The sequence below is a fragment of the Capsicum annuum genome, chromosome 2 (genome assembly GCF_002878395.1).
Source record: "Capsicum annuum cultivar UCD-10X-F1 chromosome 2, UCD10Xv1.1, whole genome shotgun sequence".
Classification (NCBI taxonomy): Eukaryota; Viridiplantae; Streptophyta; class Magnoliopsida; order Solanales; family Solanaceae; genus Capsicum; species Capsicum annuum.
In genome coordinates this window covers 101,503,398-101,526,204 of record NC_061112.1, presented here as the reverse complement: position 1 = coordinate 101,526,204, position 22,807 = coordinate 101,503,398, and the positions used below count along the sequence as shown (strand labels likewise).

Below are 22,807 nucleotides of genomic sequence, written 5' to 3'. Positions count from 1 at the left end.
CCCGTCAAACTCCAAAGCCCGTGTGGGTTAGCCCAGATAGGTTGGGCCAACCCGTATTGACATCTCTACAAGATAGAGCCGCCCCTGCAAATAGCATACATCAACGCATCTCTCCTTGAGCTTTAACTTTTAACAATTGGATGACGTATTGATAAGTCTTTTTTTTTTGGTTAGATTTTTTCTGTCGTTGCATAATATTATGATTTAAAAAATTATTGCAATAAATAAAAATTATTGGAGTAACTACTACCCTATTGTAATTACAGAAGTTGTTTTATTTTGGACGAGATTTAAGTGTTGAATATCATATTCACAATAAATGAACAGTGCAACTTTTAAATTTTACTTTTTTTGTAGGTCAAATGGGCGGATTTAGAAAGTTTACAGGAATTAGCCGATTTAATTAAAAAGATGTGTTATATAAATACCATACAGAAAAATTAAGATGTAAAGTAGAAATTTTACCTAGTAAAAGTAAATATGACTTTTGTTGGAGTATAGACGTAAATATGATTCTAAAAGTAGATGATGAGGATAATATATTGATACTGGGAGGTGACAAATACTTTATGAAATTAGTTCAACGCGACCCAAATATTACGATTATAAAAAAAATATAACAAAGGTATTATAAAATAAGAAAGAATAAAGAAAAGAGTAGAGAGAAAAGAGAGAAATTCTTATTTTTTCTCTTGAGGGATGATCTACAATGAAGGAAGCCCTTCTATTTAGAGGAGAATTTGCCCCTAGTTTCACACTAAAAGAAAAATACATCAAATCCTGATAGACATCAAATAGATCTTGATAGACATTCGCTATAATTGATATATATCATAACACTCCCCCTTGAATGTCTAACAATACACATATAGGCTACCTCATTAAAAACCTTACAAGGAAAATCCAGTGGGACAAAACCTCGTAAGGAAAAAAGAGTACAACGCGTATTAACTCCCCCTAATAAGAACATCCTTGTATCTCTGCATTCCGATCTTGTGCACCATCTTCTTGAAAGTTGCAGTTGGAAGAGACTTCATGAATAAATCAGCCACATTGTCACTTGAACGAATCTGTTGTGCGTCAATATCACCATTCTTTTGGAGCTCATGTGTATAGAAGAGATTTGGCGAAATGTGCTTCGTTCTATCTCCTTTTATGAATCCACCGTTCAATTGTCTATGCATGCTGCATTATCTTCATATAAAATTATGGGTACTTTGTCATATTTCAAGCCACATTTTTCTCGAATGAGATGTATTATGGACCTCAACCACACACACTCTCGGCTTGCTTCATAAATAACTATAATATCAGCGTGATTCGATGAAGTGGCTACGATAGACTGCTTTGTTGATCTCTAAGATATGGTAGTACCCCCACATATAAATACATAGCCTGTTTGAGACCAAGCTTTATGCGGATCGAATAAGTACCCAGCATCAGCATAACCAACAAGATCAAAACTGCAATCTTTAGAATAAAATAAGCCCATATCGGTAGTTCCCTTTAGATACCGTAATATGTGTTTGATCCCATTCCAATGTCTCCTAGTAGGGGCAGAACTATACCTTGCTAGCAAATTTACTGAAAAGGCAATATCAGGCCTTATAGTATTTGCAAGATACATTAGTGCACCAATTGCACTAAGATATGGTATTTCAGGACCAAGGAGTTCCTCATTCTTTTCTTGAGGTCGGAAAAAATCCTTATTCACATCAAGTGATCAAACAACCATCGGAGTAATGGATGTGCTTCATCCATATAGAATCATTTCAACACCTTTTTTGTGTAGGCAGATTGATGAACAAAGATGTCGTTTGTCAAATGCTCAATTTACAAACCAAGACATAACTTTGTCTTTCTGAGATCTTTCATCTCAAATTATTTCTTTAGGTAATCAATTTCCTTTTGAAGCTCTATTGGCGTTCCAATAAGGTTTATGTCATCGACATAGACAACAAGTATAACAAACTCCGACATTGTTTTCTTTATAAAAACACATGAGCAAATTTCATCATTCGTATAACCTTCTTTAGATAAATATTCACTAAGACGGTTATACCACATGCGTCCAAATTGCTTCAAACCATACAATGATCTTTACAATCTAATAGAATACATTTCTCGAGGCTTTGAACTATATGCTTTCAGCATTTTAAATCCTTCGAGAATTTTCATGTATATCTCATTATCAAGTGATCCATATAGATAGGCTGTTACCACATCCATCAAATGCATTTTAAGTCTCTCATGGACAGTGAAACTAATAAGATAACGCAATGTTATTGCGTCCATAACTGGTGAATATGTCTCATCATAATCGACACCAGGCTATTGTGAAAATCCTTGTGCAACAACGAGTGCTTTATACCTTTGTATTTTATTTTTCTCATTTCTTTTTCGCACAAAGACCCATTTATAGCCAACAGTCTTAACACCATAAGTTGTTTGAGTTATAGGTCAAAAAACTTCACGTTTGGCAAGTGAATTCAATTAAGATTGAATTGCTTCTTTCCATTTTTGCCATTCATTTCTTTGTCTACATCCTGTGACAGATCGAGGTTCAAGATCCTCACTGTATTGCATGATTTTTGTTGCAACATTATATGCAAAGACATAGTCCACTACCATTTCAGATCGATTCAAATTAGTTTCAACATCATTTGAAATTATGGATAGTTCCTCATTTTCTTGAGTCTCAGGCTTATTGATTCCTTCAGGGATATCAACATTGCTCAAATCTTGAACTTCCATATGTGAATCTTTTGTAGTGTCATCTTGACCATTTGTTTTTCTTTTTCTAGGATTTCGATCCTTAGAGCCTAATGGTCTGCCACACTTCAAGCGTGCTTTAGATTCATTAGCTATGACACTAGTGGATGGTCCTTTAGGGACATCAATTCGAATTGGGACATTCTCTGCAGGAATATGTGATTTAGTGATATAAGTGCGTTGGACATTTGATTTGCAATTCTCTGCAGATGAATAATCTTTTGTACTTCTTGCTCACAAATAGAAGCACGTGGATCAAGATGAGATAGTGATGGATTTTTTCACAAAATTTCTCTTTTGATATCACTATCTTCTCCCCCTAATTTTGGGAAATGTATCTCATTAAACCGACAATCTACAAATCAAGCAGTGAATATATCTCCCGTTAATGGTTCAAGATAGTGAATAATAGAGGGTGATTCAAACCAAAAATAAATTCCTAACCTTCTTTGGTGGCCCATCTTGGTGCGGTTTGGTGGTGCTATCGGCACATATACACCGCACCCAAAAGTTCTCATGTGAGATATATTAGGCTCTTGACCCAACCAATTGCAACAGAGAAAATTTATGATAATTTATTGGTCTAAGACGAACAAGTGTTACAACATACAAAATTTCATGACCCCAAACAGAAGTGGGCAACTTAGTTTTCATCAGTAATGGTCTTGCTATCAACTGCAGACATTTAATTAATGACTCAGCAAGGCCATTTTGAGTGTGAACACGGTGTTCCACTCTTATCCCAATTGATAAGCAATAGTCATTAAATGCTTGGGATGAAAATTCTGTAGCATTATCAAGGCGAATAGACTTAATTTAATTATCAGGAAATTGACCCCATAATCGTATTATTTGTGCCAATAATTTTACAAATGCCAAGTTGCGAGATGACAAAAGAAACACATGAGACCATCTAGAAGAAGCATCTATTAGGACCATGAAGTATCTAAATGACCCACTTGGTGGGTGAATTGGTCCACAAATATCCCCATGTATGCGTTCCAAGAACGTGGGGGACTCAATCCCAACTTTTGTTGGTAATGGTCTCACAATCAGCTTGCCTTAATAACAAGCATTACATGAAAATTCACCATTCGAAAGAACCTTAAAGTTCTTTAATGGATGCCCATTTGAATTTTCTATTGTTCGTTTCATCATTATTGATCCTGGATGTCCCAGATGATCATGCCAAAGTACGAAAGTATTGGAATCAGTAAACTTCCGGTTAACTATAGAATGTGCCTCAATTGCACAAATCTTTGTCCAATACAGTCTAGAAGATAAAGTAGGGAACTTTTCAACAACACATGTTTGCCCAGAGACATTCTTGGTGATACCAAGATATTCAAGATTCATCTCATCAAATGTCTTGATATGATAATCATTTTCACGGATATCTTTAAAACTCATCAAGTTTCTCCGAGACTTGGGAGAGAACATAGCATTATTTATGATGATTTTAGTTCTCTTGAGCAAGATTATAATGGGTTTTTCAAAGCCTTCAATCAAATTAGCACTACCAGAAATTGTAGTAACACTAATCTTGTTCATGTTTAGATGGGAGAAATATTTCTTATCTTTGAATATCATATGTGTAGTGTCAGAATCAATCAAACAAATATCTTCTTGAAAATTATCCATATCTTTCAAATAAAATGACATACACTAAATAAGATATATATTAAATTTTTGTACAAAGTGAAAGCTTATAGTATAAAGAATTATTAATCACCCTTTACTAAGAAATTAAATAAAGTTGGTGACCATATACACTTTTGTTAAAGTTGGAGGCTATATTATTGGACAGCACATTAATTAAGCAAGTTACCTTGGTCACATTAACTAAACAAGTCAACTACATTATCCAAACTGTATAACAACACAAGACTAAGACTGCATAAGTATTATACGTATTTTGTTTTATAAAGAAGAGTAAAACTGCACCAGTATTATATTTGTTTTATAAAGAATTTAATAATATTATTATGTGCTTGATTTGCATGCAAAAGGTAAAGGATTCAATTCCTGCATCTCCACACCTGCACGTATTGTTACGTTCTTTTTTTTTCAATAAATAATGATAAAATTGAAATTCAATTCAATTCAATAATAAATTACAATAATATAATTAAACTAATCAATATGAATTAAAAATCAATACTCATGCAAATAACTACTTTTACATGATTTTTATTCTCTAACTCTTATCAACAATTTAAAAAAATAAATAAAAACATTCATTCTTGTACGGAACTATTACCAATCAAGTGATCAATCTTTCCTTCAGGATGCTCGTAAAAGTCTGCTATATCCAAGCATGTGATGTCAACGTTATTTTCAGAGAGAAAGTTAGCCTCGGGATTTCTCTCTTTCTTCTTTAGTGATGCTTGATAAAGATCAACCAAGTGCTTGAGAGCACAACAATCACGTGAATAATGTCCTTTTCCACCACATTGGAAACAAGTAATTGCTTCACGTTTCTCATCTTTTCTCTTTTTATTCGATGAATGATTAGCACCCAGAATAGCGTTTCTTTCTTGGTCATCACGACCACGACCACGTCCACGATCAGGGCCGCGACCTTTTCCACACCTAGCATGGTGAGCGTGCACATCATCTACCTTAGGGAATGGTGCAGATCCAGTTGGTCGGTTCTCGTGATTTTTCATCAACAAATCATTATTTTGTTCAGCCACGAGAAGATGAGAACTCAGTTCAGTATACTTCTTGAAACCTTTTTCTCAATATTGTTGCTGTAAGAGCACATTCAAGGCATGAAAAGTGGAAAGCGTCTTTTCCATCATATCATTATCATTGACCGTCTCTCCACAAAGTTTCAATTGAGAAGAAATTCTGAACATGGCAGAATTGTATTCATGAACAGACTTGTAGTCTTGAAATCTTAGATGCATCCACTCATATCGTGCTTTCGGGAGGATGACCATCTTTAAGTGGTCAAACCTTTTTTTTAGGCTATTCCACAATACGAGTGGATCCTTAGTAGTAAGGTATTCAATTTTCAGAACTTCGTCAAGATGATGACGCAAGAAAATCATAGCCTTAGCACGATTTTGACTGGATGTTGTATTTTCATTCTTTATGGCGTCTCCAAGACCCATATCATCTAGGTGGATTTCAACATCCAACACTCATGAAATATAGTTCTTGCCCGAACTTTGAAGGGCAACGAACTCACACTTCGTAAGATTGTTAGCCATATGGAAAAAGGGAAGAAAAGTAATAATACCTTAGCCTTAGCCTTCAAATTTGAGACGGTCGTGCTGATAACGCGTTATAAAATAAGAAAGAATAAAGAAGAAGAGTAGAGAGAATAGAGAGCGTAATTCTTATTTCTTCTCTTGAGGGATGATCTACAATGAAGGAAATCCTTCTATTTATAGGGGAATTTACCCCTAGTTTCACACTAAAAGACAAATACATCAAATCCGACATCAAATGAATCTTGATAGACATTCACTGAGATATACCATAACAAAAGGACTATTATAACTTTGTATTCGTAAAAATATAAGGAAAAATATTTTTTTTTCCATATATGGGGGGAAATATTACCCTTTTATTTTAAAGTGAGTAATACGTTATAAATTCTCTATATGTTGGTGGGATATTAGTTGAAGTCAATAACAAATAGATGTCCAAAATAATTTAATAGTAATAAATTAGATATCCAAAATAACATGCTATTTTCCCGCTCCTTCAGTGTGCTTCTTCCACAATTCACAACAAAACAAATTACAATAATCAGATCACCCAAACAAAAGTCCGTATTCTTTTTTTTACCATCGACACTCCAGAAACTAGCTCAAATGAAAAACTAATTTCATCAATTGTTAAGAGGTAAAACTTTCATCTTAAAATTCTTAATGATATTATTTATAGACCGTGTAACCATCTCTAACAAGTAAGCCATTATTTAAATCAATCTCTACGGAAAAAAATTGAAGAGCAATCAGCTTTCTTTTTCATCTGAACTTGAGAAAGTAGGTATAACATAGAGTTTGAGATTGTACTAATTGATTGATTGAATTTCAATACGATTAATAAAACGTACGTTCATTTTCTTTTCATGGTGATAGATTTTAATAACGTAACGTCTGTATCAGGAATCCATGCCAATTGATCAACGAGTCCTTATTTTTGTAGGATAGTCCTATTGATCAATGGATTCTCAAATGGCTTCTGCTTTGAAAAGCGGTGACGAAAAACACTTGTCCCTTCAATCAAATGCTTCCACAGATACTGCACTAGTCGTGTTGAAGGTACCTTTCGTCATTGGTAAGGCTCCATCCTCGCATGATGGATTCAACCTTTAAGGTTCTTAGCATTGAATACTTTGCACTTTTGAAGTATATATGGGTTTAGGATTAATATTTGTTAGACATTTTAGTAATATTTCACATGTATATCGATGTCCATGAATGAAAAAACATGAGTAGCCAACTTCTTGAAATTATGCACACCTTGATTTTAGTCCAGGTCTATTTGCAAAGTTCTTCGAATATTGCATATTTGTATATGTACTATGCCAGGGACACCTTAACAAAATGTGTTGCAAAGGTCTAATTGAACACTTATGCAGACCATTTTCTTTTTGTTCTTGTTGTTAAATAATATCATGACTAGATGAGATTAAATGATGGCAGTGCTTGCCTACTCTTACAATGCATTTAAATGTGATATAAGCTAATGTTTATAGCTCGAGTAGAGTTGGATGGACATAGAGAATTCATACAGCTGAGCTCGACTAGTTTGGGATTGATGTGTAGTTGATTGATTGGTATCGATTGACTGAGATAGCTGATATTGACCCTTGTATGCCCGAGAATCTTTTTATGTCCATTTGGTATTTCATTTCTGTCTGTGCATTCTTTATAATCATTAAGAAATTATCGAAATTGTGAAGGTGTTGCTGGAGGGACTGCATCTGGCAAAACAACTGTTTGCAATATGATTATTTCGCAGCTTCAGAATCAACGAGTCGTACTAATCAGTCAAGTAAAATCCTGCTCAGCATTTATATGCACTTTCACTTTGTAAATATGAGAATTACCTCTTCATGTCCTAATTGATCCTAGTTAAATTTCTCGTCTTTCGACTGTGAGCAATTGGTATTCTGGGAAATATGCATTCTTGTCACGTATAACTTCTCATCATCTTCTAACTCTTGACCAACCTAATGTTAACTTTCAGGAAGCATTTTATCATCCATTAACTGCAGAGCAGTTAGAGAAAGTTCACGATCACAACTTCGATCATCCTGGTAGGAAACTAATCTTGAAGTTTCAAAATACATGGTAAAATATTGCTCGAGTAAATTTTGTATTGAACACATTCTAAAGTTTGCTTGTTTAATCATGCGTTCTTTTCAGATGCCTTTGATACAGAGCTTCTGCTTTCGTGTATGGAAAAATTAAAACATGGACAACAAATTAGCATTCCTAATTATGATTTCAAGTGCCATAAGATGATTGAACCAGCCCGTGTGGTAATATATTAATCTTCCCTACCCAAGGATTTAAGTTGACATTCTTGCTAAGCACGTAACCCTGCAATAGTTCACACTGCCTGCAATCATGATTGCTGAAGCCGTTGCAGTCAGTTAACATACATACAGCACATTTTTCCATTATGCCTTTACAACTTTCATCTTGAAGCTTCAAATTTCAAATGGCAATGATGCTCTAACAAGTTTTCTAATCAAATGCAGGTCAATCCCTCAGAAGTCATCATTTTAGATGGAATTCTTATTCTGCATGATCCTCGTATACGTGATCTCATGAGCATGAAGATCTTTGTTGATTCAGGTTCTTCTCTTACTGACCTTGGCGAGAATAGTTATAATCAAATAATTTACCTGAATACATTACTGTAAAATCTTTAACCCCACTGTTGCTTTTGAAATTGTAACTGAAATTCTTTAATTTGAAGCCTTTTAGGGCATGTTTCCAATATTTCCATATTGCTCCGTAAACTATTAGAGTTTTCATGAATGCAGACTCTGATGTCCGTCTGGCCAGGAGGATACGGCGGGATACTGTTGAGAGGAACAGAAACATCCTGAACGTGCTAGATCAAGTTAGCAGTTCTTTTGCACTTAAAAACAGTTTTGGATTTTCTGTTGCTCCTAAGTTGTATGTCAGGTCACCAATTTAGCAGTTCTTTTGCACTTAAAACCGAAAAATAGGTCAGGTTATCTGCGGCATATTAAGAAAGATTTAATAGTGTAAATTCTTCTTTATGTTGTCAATGCATATGAGTCAAATCCATGAGTAACAATGTACATCATATTTTGTATATAAATGACAGCCATGCTTCTGTAGTTAACACCTCACGCACTAACAGGAGATCAACGAATGTTGTGTTAGGAGGTCCTTTTGGACCATTATTTACACAAGTAATCTTCCATGTGGTCCTGTAATTTACATATGTTACAAGAGTTGATGTCAATAGAGACATTTCACCTAGTTAAGCAATTCATTATACGTGGCAGAATATATATTTAGGTATATGTAAGAGAAGAACTTGAATAACCTTTTGCTACATTTATCTATGATGCTCATTCGATATCAGGTAGCTTTAGAGTTTTATATGTTTCACCATATTTTGGGTTCTGTATTACTTGATTCATTTGAAATTTATATTCTACTAGCTCATTATGCTCTCTGCCATGCAGTATGCCAAACATGTTAAACCTGGTTTTGAGGAGTTCATTCTTCCAACAAAGAAATTCGCTGATGTAATAATTCCTCGAGGAGCAGATAATGATGTTGCAATCGATTTGATAGTTCAGCATATTCGTACAAAGCTTGGACAGCATGATCTTTGTAAAATATACTCAAATGTTTTCGTTATACCTTCTACATTTCAGGTATGGATGTCTTCAGGCTGTCTTCTTGATTGCACTCCAATTCAAGTACTGGACCTTTTTGAATATGCGAAGTGTACTCTTTATCTGTCCTTCAACATTCTTGAAGACCAAGGTGGAACAGTCCCATAACACTTGTCCATTTTCTAGATACGTGGGATGCATACGCTTGTGCGAAATGCAAAAACAACCAAGCATGACTTTGTTTTTTATGCAGATCGCCTTATTCGCCTGGTATGATTGTTTTTATCTCATGTCAATGAATTATCTTCTGAGCATGTTGTGAGACATCTTTTTTTACTCATTTTTGAGGTTGTGGAGCATGGTCTTGGTCACCTTCCCTTTACTGAGAAGCAGATAACCACTCCTACAGGTATCTTTCCTATTCTCATTTGCTTCCATTTAAAATATCCACAAAAAGATGACAAATTAATTTTTTTGGTGCCCAAAAACTTGATCTGATGTGTTCAAAATCTATGTACAAGAACTTGGTGAAGGAATTGTTTTTTCCTCTTTTGCAGGATCTGTTTATAGTGGAGTCGTTTTCTGTAAACGCTTGTGTGGAGTCTCTGTCATTAGAAGGTAGTTATTTCCTGCTCTACTATAGAGTAGGTAGCATTTTACAGTATATATATATTCCAGACAGTTTCTGCTCCGTGTTACACTCCGGTTATCAAGACTAACTTGTCATTCAAATGACTCTCCAGTTATAGTAGTAATAAACAGATTGAACTTTTAACATGGTTGTCTTGGAGCAGTGGAGAAAGCATGGAAAATGCATTGCGAGCTTGCTGCAAGGGAATCAAAATTGGCAAAATTCTAATCCATGGGGAGGGTAAAAGTGGCAGGCAGGTTAGTCGTACCAATTACCAGTTTTAGTAAGAACAGAGAAATGTGGTAATTATTAAAGAAAGAATCGTTGCTTTAAGACGAGGTACATCGTCCTTTCCTTAATGTTGAAAATGCTTTTGTTAAAAATATGATATGCAAATGATTCTGGCACTCAATAAGTACAAACTATGACTGCATTATGCGCACACACAAAGAGTTGTTTCCAATCCATACAGAAAACCTTTATCCTTGCTTAAAATTATAAAAATCTGTGACAACGGAGAATTTAATACTAGTATAACATGAAGAAAATTTAGTTTCTTACTGATCTGAGCAACATTGCAGTTGATCTACGAGAAGCTACCCTTAGATATTGCAAGTCGCCATGTGTTGCTGCTTGATCCAGTACTTGCTTCAGGTCAGATACACTTTGCTTCTATCAATCAATAAATTTCTGACTATACAACTTTGCCACTAACCAATGAATTGCTGATTTACTTTCCAGGGAATTCTGCAGTGAAAGCTATTTCTGTGCTGCTTAGTAAAGGTGTACCAGAGTCTAACATCGTTTTCTTAAACCTCATATCAGTAAGTACTCATATTTAAAATTGTATAACCCAAAACCCATAGTATTTTGTCTGAGATAATTTATCGTAATATTGCTTCTGGTCCAAAGAAGAAGTCATTTATTACTCATGTCATTTTTCCGCTCTGCCTTCCTGCTCGTGGAGTGTTAATTAAATGGCATATTTAATGAGAAAAATAGATATTTTAGACATGCTCTTATGTTGGAAACAGCCTCTGGCAGAAATGCAAGGTGAGGTTGCGTACAATACACACCCTTATGGTGGAGCCCTTCCCTAGACCCTGTGCATAGCAAGAGCTTTAGAGCACCAGACTGCCCTTTTACTCTTATATTAAGGCTATCAAATGTCTTTCTTAAGGTGTGATGGGTGGAATATTCCGCGACAGATAGTTCTGAATGTATTAATGGTTCATGCAGGCTCCTGAGGGACTACATACTGTATGCAACAAATATCCAAGATTGAAGATTGTGACATCAGAGATTGACACAACCCTTAACAAGGACTTGCATGTGATTCCTGGTATGGGAGAATTTGGAGATCGTTATTTTGGTACTGGTAGTAAAGCTACTCTTTCGTAGCATCATCCATGCAAGCTTAACTAGGAGAAGACAGACATACTCTGTCCCTCTTTTATGACATAATCTTAGCCATGAAGAAATCGCGCTTTGTTCCTCTTTTGTTCTAATTAGAAAGAGCGAGTTCTTATTCTTTCAAGGGGATGAAAGGCGAGTGAAAGAATCAGGAGATTTTATGATAGGAGAGGTATCTGGGGACTTGGAGGCATGACCATAGAGTTGTAATTGAATTTGTCATATTTTTTGCAGTATTGCTGTTGCACCTCATATGGAAATGTGTTATATGTTTGTTTAACGTTTTTTTTTAGTTACATAGGGGTGGGGGAATGGGAAATGGGGCAAGGGAATTCACAAGGTGGAGGATCAAACTCTCATCAACAAGGTGAAAGTTCATGCAGCCAACTAACTAAGCTACTAAGATCCAGCTTTCATAACTGATGTAAGCTGTTCTCTTTTAAACTTTTTATATTAGAACAGCATTCTTCTACCCTTTCTTGCAGTTCACTTTTTCCATCTTCAATCCTGCCATCCCTCATGTTTAAACTTCAAAGCTACCATCCAAAAAGATGAACTTTATTCTTTCTCTGTTGACCTGCCCTTGCCCTTCTTTTTTCTTTTTTTGATCCATCATCCAGTATCTGTTACCGGCCATGGGGCCCCAACTATTCGGATCCCCCACGTAAGACCCATTAAAAGGGGAAACACTTCCCATCAGAATTTAAGTTCATTCTTCCCCAGTGCATAATGCCCCTAAGAAAGGAAGAAAAGCATATGATGATTCCACCATTACATAGTTCTCTCGTGAGCAAACACTACTAGCAGTAGACAGTAGTAACTGGGCACCAGAGTTCGCACAGCTATAATATTAAACACCGGGGGGAACAAACGGAAAAGAGAAAGGCTGATCTTGCTTATATTCTCAAAAGATTGGACTGTTCCAGTTTCATATATATAGATGTGAAATCCTCAAGATCATTATTCATAGGAAATAAGTGACCCTGTATTAGTACTGTGCACTAGAAGGTGAAAGAATATAACTGATCAATATCATTTAAAACGAAGACATGATTTCAATTGTCTCATAAACAAAACTAGCATCTTGGCGTGCATCCTTGAGCTGCTTCACTTGGGAAGGCCCATGTGGACAGAATACAACCACAGTCCCACCACTTTCAGGGAACTTTGATGCAGCCTCCTTATCTGTCGAGCCACTTCGAACATCCCCACGATCACAGCTCTGAGTGCGTTGTCACTAAACATATGCCTTCACGATTCATATACTGAATTTCAGCAATTATATTTAATAATACCAGCTCTGTAGTAACAATATAAAAATTAAAATTTGATTCTAGAAATAGCTTTGGAAACAGAAGAGGTAGGTAAGGCATCAGTCATTTAAGGGTCGGAAATATGAATTCTCTATATATTCCTGTTTATTCGATCTCCCTTCATTTCAAAGCTGTTTAAGTTATTTGTTTCCAAGGCAGATTTTGGGTTCTCCAAAACTGGAGGCTCTTTAAATCTCACACTTCTATGCAAACCTAATGGAAATGTAACAATGACTAAGTTCTGAGTTTAACTAGTTGGTATCGTCTATGAATCCTTTGCTTCCATGTATTATTATCTTAAATACAAACATATTTATTCCTAAAGATTATATAGGTCTTTCAAGCAATGTGATAGACATGTATTCACATTAAAAAACATTATGGTGATATGGATGTAAAGAGCATTGTCGCACAAACATATGTCAAAAGGAAAAAAGCAGCATGGTCACACTACTCGATTAGGACTAGTGACTAAATCAGCAACATGTGATGGTAAACTAATAAAGATCTGCCAATCAATCAGAGAAGGTTGCCATATGTTTACCTTCTAAGATCAAAATTATGATTCATGAAGGCCGCTAGCTTAGTCCTTCTCAAGCAGAGCCCTTCCACAGCTATGTTTGCAACCTTCTCCCATTGTTGACATAATGAACTCATCACCTGCTAACTCGAATCTCTCTGTTAACTGTACTATGCGCCTGATTTTGAGAAATGCTTTACCAATTAATGTCCGAAGATGCTGATATTCAACATTCACCTGTGAACCTAGGGCAGCAATTACGCCTTTCATCATTACAAATGTTTTAACACATTTGTGGAAGACGCTAGGAGGTAACGATTTTCTTCTAAAACGAAGAATAAAGCTGAAAATAGAGGGTCCTTTATGGGCTGGCTACAAGCCTTAACTGTCCCCTCTTCGAGTTACCGTCCTTAACCTCTTTGTATCTTGACAGATATAGTTCAACACTTCAAACTGTAATGCTGAGTTAAGATGAATAATATAGAACAGCCCTCCTATTCCAAAGACCAATCAGCCAAACACTAGAAAGATTGTCCACAGTTAGAAAGTCGATGGTATCAATGATACAGACCTTCCCAGAATCGCTGGGATTCTCAGCGTAGATCAGGTAAAGACCAAGATCCATGGATATGCATATACCATTACCCGATTCATCCTCATTACGTTCATTGAGACATAGCAATAGTATATTAGTAAAGCAGTATATATCATAGGGGCTTGATTATGAACACATAAGCAGAAAGAAAGATCTTAGCTAACTACAACTCAAAAACAGGAAAATAAAACAACTTTAAGTTAATATGCTTGTAGTTCAACACTATATCATATGACAAAGTCTAAAACATCCTGAATGGACTAAAAATAGACAAGATGAAGAAAAAAAAAGGAAGGATGATCAACAACTCTAAGAGCAGTCTTTGATATTAAGCTCTGACATCAAAGGGATTGCCTTACTGGAGTTGGCCACCATTGTTGGGTAATTCGTATTGGTCTCCGTTGTTCGGTAATTGGTATCTCATCTGGTGTTAGTGATCTTGGTGGATATATGAATAGAGAATTGCGGGTAGAGCTTTCCACTTTATCTGTTCTTATATTGTACACGACAATAAGATCATTACTTACAAGAAAACATATAAGATCCTTATTATATGGGTGAAAAGCTAGTACAGAAAACAAGTTTTTTACTATCATGACAGCATCGGCGGATTCTTAAGGCCTGGTTTGTAGGGATTATCTTGTGCACCACCTGTGATCCTCGAGCTCCCATACACTTATACAAGGGGGCATCTACTTTGTTGCATAGTTATTCTCGAGCAAACTGTAGACGACCTCGACACACTCCCAATTTGCTAGACAACCAATTAAGACCACGAGCCTCAAAATGGTAAATCAATAACACGTACCAATCAAGCAGGATCATTAGTGAATGGATCACATGCGATAATAAAATTAAGTATATTGCCATCGCAATAATACAGTGTAAATAACATCCGCCCACAAGCAATCATCGAGGTCTCAGATCTTGAACTATAGAAAATTCGTGGAGACATAACATCATAACTGGTCCAACTTCCCTTATCAGAAGAAAATATCTGGATCAAGCTTAGAAATAGCGTCATGACAATACAAACCAGGACGAAAAAATAGCAACACCAGATACTTAATGTATAAATCATCATTAACCAAAGGCTCATACAAGAAGCCAATGTTCTCACCAGTGATTCCCCCCCCTTCCTACAGTTTCAGGAAGAGCAATCCATTGCCGAGTGACAATATTACATACTATATAATAATATATCGAGGCCACCAAATTATAGAAGGACCTGCACAGATAAACCCTAAATCCACAGTACGGCTTGATAAACCCTTTGCATGAAAAACTATACATATTCTAAACTTGTTGGTTCACGCATAAAGAGGAGTAAAAGGAAGCTGAGTTTTATCATTATCATGATGGTGAATTATAGAGGCAGTAATGAAGTAATCAGAGGAGATTAGAGAACACCAGTGTTTGCCATCGAGTTGCTTCTTTGTTGGTTGGTCAGGCGATTCTTGCCGAAATCCTGCAAAAGAAAGGAATAAAACTGATCATACAAACTATACCAACTTTATAACCGTGAAAAGCGTACAGCTATTACTGCTCTATACCATATATACAAGACCTCCATAGATATGTGCCACTCTATCATGCAGACCAGCTACAATTCCAAGTTCCTTGTCCACATTAAGGACCAGGTTTGGCCTTAACGTTAATCAGATGTAGAAGTCAAGAAGGCAATTCAATGAAGCAGTAAGCCAGTAATAATAGCACTGGAACCCGAAAAATCATGAATGTTTTCTCTATGAAAATTATGACCAACAACAACAATAAGAGTTGATAAAATCAATTAATAGTCAATCAACAAAAGACTCAATATATTTTGTAACTTTACATGAGGTAGAGAATATGGAGATGAGGTAAGTAGAAGTCAAGGAGAAAAATAAAAAAACTTAGGCAAGTTGTCACGACTCTATGCACTACATATTCAGTTAAATTGGATATCAAGCTTAAGACTGCTATTTGCTAATTCATTAAAACATCCAGGATCATAGGATACTGTTTCAACATTTAATACAGCACAGTAAGGGGAAAACAAAAAGAACATAAATGTGCTAACCACATTTCAGAAAATTAAATTAATGAAAGCAACAGAGAATCTGGCTAATCCTCCTCGGATGCAACCCGCTGCTTCTTCCATTTATAAGCAGCTTCCAAGATCTTCAGATTGGTGCTCTGCGTTTCCCCAGGGAAAAGATAGTCGATGTACTCCTCGTACATGGATGGACCATCTTCCATGTCTATTTTCCTTCTCTTCTTGAGTTTCTTTGGTAGTTTCGAACGGACTAAATTAATATCCCCAAGCTCACCAAAACCGCTTTCCATAGTTAGCCATTCTTCCATAAGCATGGCTCTTTCTTCTTTCAGTTCAGGCGCTGAATTTCTGAAGTAAGAAACAGCCCTTTCAAAAACATCTCTGGCACGTTGCAGGTAGTTTTTTGTCTGTACAATATCTTGTTCAACCTCTGAACCCATAGCTGAGGCCTCAAACTTCGCAAAACTTATCCACACCTTCAAGTGTTTCGTGCGGTTAAGAAGTCTTTCGAAGAGTGCTCTAGTTCTTTCAAATTCACCCTCAGAGATTTCAAAGTCGATATAAGCCTTCCATAGTAACTCTGGCATATCCAGTGAAGGTTGGTCAATTGCAAGCTCAAAAATAGCCCTGGCTCGCTCCATTTCATTCAGGGACCTCTCTAACTCGGCAAATTTGCTCCAAGCATAGCAATTTTCTGGTGACCATTCTAAGTACTTCTCATAAAGCTTTCTGCAACGATCTATGTTTCCGAGATGCAGCTCTATCTCAATGTACTTCTTAAATACCTTGTCTTTAGGAGCCCTTCCAATCGCTTGTCCAAGTAAAAGCCGTGCCTCCTTGATTCTTAACTGCCTAATCTCAAACTGGGCAGCCAGCAACCAAATCTTTGCAATCGAAAATTTCTTATGCGGAATCAGCTTAAGACACTCCCTGTAGACATCTCTGGCCCTTTCCATGTCTTGTGCTTGGACCTCTTCATATAATGCATAATTAATCCATAAGTAAATGTATCGCTGCCAATACCGCTTCTCTTCAGCAGGAGGAACATTAACAATGGCTCTCTCATAAACCTCTCTAATCCCCTCTTTATTTCCAACGCTCTCTTCCAGTCGAATATACTCAAACCACGTATCATAACTAAGTGGATTCTTCCTCACTTCATCCTCACACTGAAATCTCCTTTTTCCAACTATAGCATCCTCAATACCTCCCTTATCACCGTACTGTTTTTCAAATGCTAAAACTTCCTGTACAAATCCTCAGCTCGCCCTTTTGGTATTCGATCAAGTGCAAACTTATATATGCACCTTGCCCTCTCTATCTCCTTACATTTCTCCTCAAACTCCGCAAATGCCACAAACAAGTGCTCAGCTTCCTCATCGCCGGACAATTTATCTGCAGCCCTCTCATAACAATCCCTCGCCCTCCCTATCTCCCCATTCTTCATCTCAAATTTCGCAAACCTAATCCAAGCACCAACTCTCGGATGACATTCCACGAATCTCTCGAAAATTTCTCTTGCCCTCTCTACTTCATTATACCTTAACTCAAACTAAATATAAGAAAACCACCCTTGCTGATCCGGCATCCATGCCATCCACCTCTCGAAAATTTGTCTGGCACCAGCCACATTACCGAGCATCTCTTCCATATGAATATACTTGTACCACAACTGATCAACCCTAGGCAAAAGGTCAACAGCTCGATCCCATAAATTACGAGCATGATTAACAAACTTATTCTTCATCTCCATATCGGCATACTTCAACCACATTGTATGATCACGGCAATGATGATCAAGTGCACGTTCCCATACAGAACGAGCACGCTTGAAGTCTTCTTGTGATTCCTCCCACTTAGCATATTTCACCCACACACTCTTATTCCAACTAACACGGCTAACTAAACTCTCATATTCCTTTCTCTTACGTAGACGGTAATCTGCTAGCTCTGTTGGATCACTGATTTTCTGCTTTGGCAGTTTGAATTCGGACTCTTGACGTTCTCTAGCTTCGCGGAGGATTTGCTCCGCTGTGATTTGTATGGGCGCTGGGGTTTTGTTCTTCACCCACGTAGCTTTAGGAAGCTTTACTTCCGTTTCCTTGCGAGTGAGGTAGCCCAAACTTGACGCCATGGAAGAACAATATTGTTTTGGCTGTTACAGTCCCAAGTTCAAACGAAAATAATAGTACTACTTAATAATAATAATAATAATATGACTTGGGTAACACGTTACTTATAATATTGCAAAACCTACTTTAAGTGAAGTAGGACTAGAAAATATATTCTTTATATTATTTAGACTAAAAAATTCTTGGCAAGTGCTAAACAAATTTGGTTTCCTACTTCGATTTTGAATTGTTCTTTTCGTGTTTTGCAAAACAGAAAAGAGCAAAAACAAGAGATATGGGGAACCCAAACCAGACTCAATTAGAGCTTTGACATAAGCTTGGGATGTAAGAAAATCAGGATTCTCGATATTAGGCTGGAGATCGAGTCGTTGTAGCTTTATATATAACTAGTCTTTATCTTACGCGCGCGTGTATCTTGCTTCAAGAGTTCACTTTGCAAAATCACTTCCACATTATAAAAGAAAATATGTTTGAATTAAGAAATAAATTAATTAATTTATTAAATATGAAAAACACTTCAATATAAAACTAATATATTCATACAAACCATATAAAAGACATAAAAAAGTATCACGTTAAATTAACAATAAATGACATAAAAGAGTATCACGTTAAATTAACAATAAATGTATATGAAAAATAAATTCATATGTGCACGTTATATTATTAAATACACACTTTAAAGAGTTGGTGTAAATTATTAACCTTGTTTACGGTAAATTTGCAACTTTAGTTTATTAAATTGTATTAAAATATAGTCAATCTAGGTAAATTTTGATAGTCCTTTGTGCACGATCCCTATTTAAATATATTTATTTTTAAGATAACAATTTTTACACTAAATCTGTAGTTATTTTGGTTTGTAGAAATTATTTTTACATAAGGTAAAATTCCACTTCCTTACCTAAATCAATAAGAACATTTATTAATTTCAAATTCTGTAATATTTGATATAATAAATAAAAATTATTCTTTAAGAAAAAAAGGTGAAAAGACAAATTTGTTTATTGTAAAATCCTTTATGAATGACAAAAAGCTTGAATCACTCTTCTAAGAGTAGTGTACGTGCAAACGTCTCTCTAGTCAATCAAAAAGTTCATTATATCTATATAGCTTGTACCAATCAATCAAAAGAGCCTATTGTTAAAAATAATGACGATATGTTAGATCTCATAATTTATTCACAATTGAAACAATTGCATATAATTAAATTTTAAAATAGAATTCATAAAGAATCAGAATGACTAACCAAATTCTTATGACAGAATGCAATGATCCAAAGAATTTGTTCAGATTTGTAAATAAGTCAATTTCAAATTATTAATTATATATGCATCATTATTAACAAAATTCACCAAAAAAAAAATCAATTAACAATTATCTATTGCATTATTTAATATTTTAAACTTCAAGAACATACTAAAATACAAAAAGATACTTCTCGATTAGCAATTGTCTATTAAAAATACATGATAGTTTATTTTTGTGACGTAAAAAAAATATACAAGAATTTTAGAGAGTTTACCTCAAATCACAAGCAAATTTTTCTTCAATCTAGATACCATCAATATTTTTTATATAAAAAAAATCTCAGTAAGCAATTGTCAATCAAGAATACATGATATTTTATTCTTGTAAACTTAAAAAATATATTAAAATTTTAGAAAAATTACCTCAAATCACAAAAAAATTCATATCTTTAATCATGGATATTATCAAGATTATTATCATCAAAAATGTATTTAAAAAAAAAAAAGAAATCCTATCTCAAATCACAATTAAATTTATCTCTCCAATCATAAGATATATCAAGATTTCACAAATTAAAAAAATATTTTTCAATTAATAATTATCTATCAAAATACATGATAATTTATTTATTGTAAATTTCAAGAATATACTAAAATTTTAGAAAACCTACCTCAAATCACAAGAAAATTTCTCTCTTCAATAAAAGAAACAATTATCTAAACCAAGAAAGAAATATCACATATTGTAAAACAATATGAATATAGCTTAAAGAACTCACCTAGTTAGAAATAATCAATTATATGAAGAACAAAAAAAGAAAGATATTAATAAAGTTTTAAATCTTTTTAAATATAAAATCTAATAAAATAAGTTTCCTACTTATTCTATTATAGTTTTTTTCTTTTAAATCTATGTTAATTAGGTCTCTATTTTAATAAGAATATCAAAATATTAGTAAACATTCTACTCCTAAAATTATTACTCGTGTGAAGGGAAAAAAATAGATTCCTACTCCTAAAATTAATATTAATATTTATAGTGAGTTAAGTTATAATAAGATAGAATTTGTATGTAAGGTAAAGCTATAATTGATTAAAATTATCTCTTATCATATATTTTAGGATTTTTAATTTAAGAAAAAGTTTTACCATATATTTTAAACACTTGATCCCATATATGTTAGAAGACAATATTATAAATACTAGCATAATGTACGTGCTTTGCATATGCATCAATCAATAAACTGCACAAATTTATATAGAATTAATAAAGTTGCACAAATTTTCCGAACAAAGCTAAAAATTTCGAAGCAACACGTGCAATTTATATAGAATCCAACTTGTTGAAGAGCTAGGTATCTTTCGCTTCTTTCTTTCTATTAAGCACAAACAAAGAGGAAGAAATCAAGCTTGTGAAATATGAAAATGCATGTGGAATAAAAATTACAAGAGTCTAATTGTAAGTTGAAATAATAACTAACTCGTTTATTTATTGATAATTTTTGGATCTGCATCTTCCGCATACTTTTTGCGTGCCTCAAGAGCAATATCTACTTCTGCCAAGCATTTTAGTTTTTCAAAAGTTTTCACAAGTCAATGAACAAACACTTGTGAGATGGATTTTTTTTGCATATTTGAAAGACACTAACTTGTAATTCAATGAATGTTTTCCGTTGATTTTGTCTCCTATTTTAAAGCTACATTTGTCTCTTGCATCAAGAATAATGCTAAAAACAATTCTCACTTTCACCTATTAAAAGAGTTGATTTTCTGTTCTTTGTCATACACAGTAAAGAAATAGATGTTGAACACAGATAGATTCAAAAATATTAACGATGACATCACAAAAAAGGGATCTTTAATCGTACTTCCTCTTCACAAATAAAATATATATAATCAATTAAACATGTAGCACAACTACACAAGCAAGACACAAATAGCTATAAGAAAGAAGCAGAAACCCTAAGTTGCTAGTAAAGTTTGATCTAACTATTATTTAAATAGAATTGTAGAAATTATTTTTTTATATAAGGTAAAATTCTAATTGAATTAGAAGTAGAATTATAATTTTTTACCTAAATTATTCAACTAAATCTAAAAAAAATATATAAATTAAGTTAAGTGCAAAATTATTTCACTTAAAATTAAAAGGACATATTTTTATTTTTTTAACACATATTCTTAACAATGTCAAAATCATAAACAAGCAAAAAAACAACGTTTTTAATTTTTTAACACAAATTTTTTTAACAATGCCAAAAATCTAAACAAACAAAAACAACCTCCTTTTTAAATCAAAAATAAATAGAGAAAATACCAAAAAGAAAAAATAAAATTGGAGAAGTCTCCTATTCAAATACAAAAAAAAAAAAAAAAAAAGCCTTGTATTTTTCTAATTATTCTTTCATATATTTTAGGAGTATTTTTTAATTATAGAAATTAATTATCCTAATACCTCTTACCATATAGTTTTTTCTACCATATATTTAGGAGTCTTATTTTATTATTAATTAAAAAATAAACTGGAGAAAATAGAAAATGACGATTTTATCTATTATGGAGACTTCTAATAAAGGGCAAAAAGTTCAAATTACATTTTTAAGGGTCTTCACACTTTTAATATATTATAGATATAGATTATAGATATAGATTATAGATTATAGATAAAGATATAGATATAGATATAGATATAGATAATTAAATAATAATTTGAGAAAATAGTGAAAAGACAATGTTGTTTAAATGGGAGACTTTTAATGAAGGGTAAAAAAGTCGAATCACTTTTCTAAGCGTTTTTACACTTTTATTATTACTAGTTTAGGTGTGCGCGTCTTGCGCTTGTACCTCACTTTGATGAGTTCAAACATTACACTAAATAGGATATTTGTTTAAATAATAAAGATGAATATAATAATTATATTTAATATCTTTTGAGTATGTAAAGATGGAGAATTTATTTATTAAACCTAACATTTATCAAAAATATTTTTAAAAGTCGATCGACATTCATCTACCATCTGTAAATTGCAACAAAATAATACAATAATAGAGACATCAAAATAATACAATTAAATCTAATTTTTACACACAAATTTTTTTTTAAAGTCATCCAACACTCATCTACCACCTGTAAACAATAACAAAACAATACGATAATAGAGATATATATGTGAGGTAGATAAGGAAGGTTAGTTACGAGAAGTAGAAAATAAAATATATTGAGCTAACATGACTCATTAAGCTAAATTAAACTAAGCAATTTAAGTTGGCATAACAAGTAATATAGTGTTTAA

The 22,807-nt window shown here is 34.0% G+C and overlaps 2 protein-coding genes across 2 annotated transcripts; one reads left to right on the top strand and one right to left on the bottom strand.

Moving 5' to 3' along the window:
- The first annotated feature begins 6,496 nt into the window (after window positions 1–6,496).
- Window positions 6,497–11,926, top strand: LOC107861050 (uridine kinase-like protein 5). The gene is made up of 15 exons (XM_016706449.2): window positions 6,497–6,630; window positions 6,937–7,068; window positions 7,697–7,788; window positions 7,984–8,053; window positions 8,163–8,278; window positions 8,501–8,597; window positions 8,789–8,868; window positions 9,467–9,661; window positions 9,809–9,892; window positions 9,971–10,031; window positions 10,180–10,240; window positions 10,417–10,510; window positions 10,835–10,907; window positions 10,995–11,077; window positions 11,493–11,926. Exons 2-15 carry the CDS (start codon window positions 6,954–6,956, stop codon window positions 11,652–11,654), a joined length of 1,383 nt encoding a protein of 460 aa, XP_016561935.1. The 5' UTR covers window positions 6,497–6,630; window positions 6,937–6,953; the 3' UTR covers window positions 11,655–11,926.
- A 4,070-nt stretch (window positions 11,927–15,996) lies between these two features.
- Window positions 15,997–18,286, bottom strand: LOC107857920 (crooked neck-like protein 1). Its single transcript, XM_016702691.2, is given in 2 exon segments — window positions 15,997–17,372; window positions 17,375–18,286. Coding segments are annotated over 2 exon segments (2,064 nt in total). The 5' UTR covers window positions 18,267–18,286; the 3' UTR covers window positions 15,997–16,200.
- Window positions 18,287–22,807: the final 4,521 nt, after the last annotated feature.

Coding starts and splice junctions, on each gene's coding strand:
- LOC107861050 (XM_016706449.2), top strand. CDS start 6,954: ATGGATTCTCAAATGGCTTCTGCTTTGAAAAGCGGTGACGAAAAACAC. Junction 8,869..9,466: donor TCCTGAACGTGCTAGATCAA/GTTAGCAGTTCT, acceptor TCTGCCATGCAG/TATGCCAAACATGTTAAACC. Junction 9,893..9,970: donor CAGATCGCCTTATTCGCCTG/GTATGATTGTTT, acceptor CTCATTTTTGAG/GTTGTGGAGCATGGTCTTGG.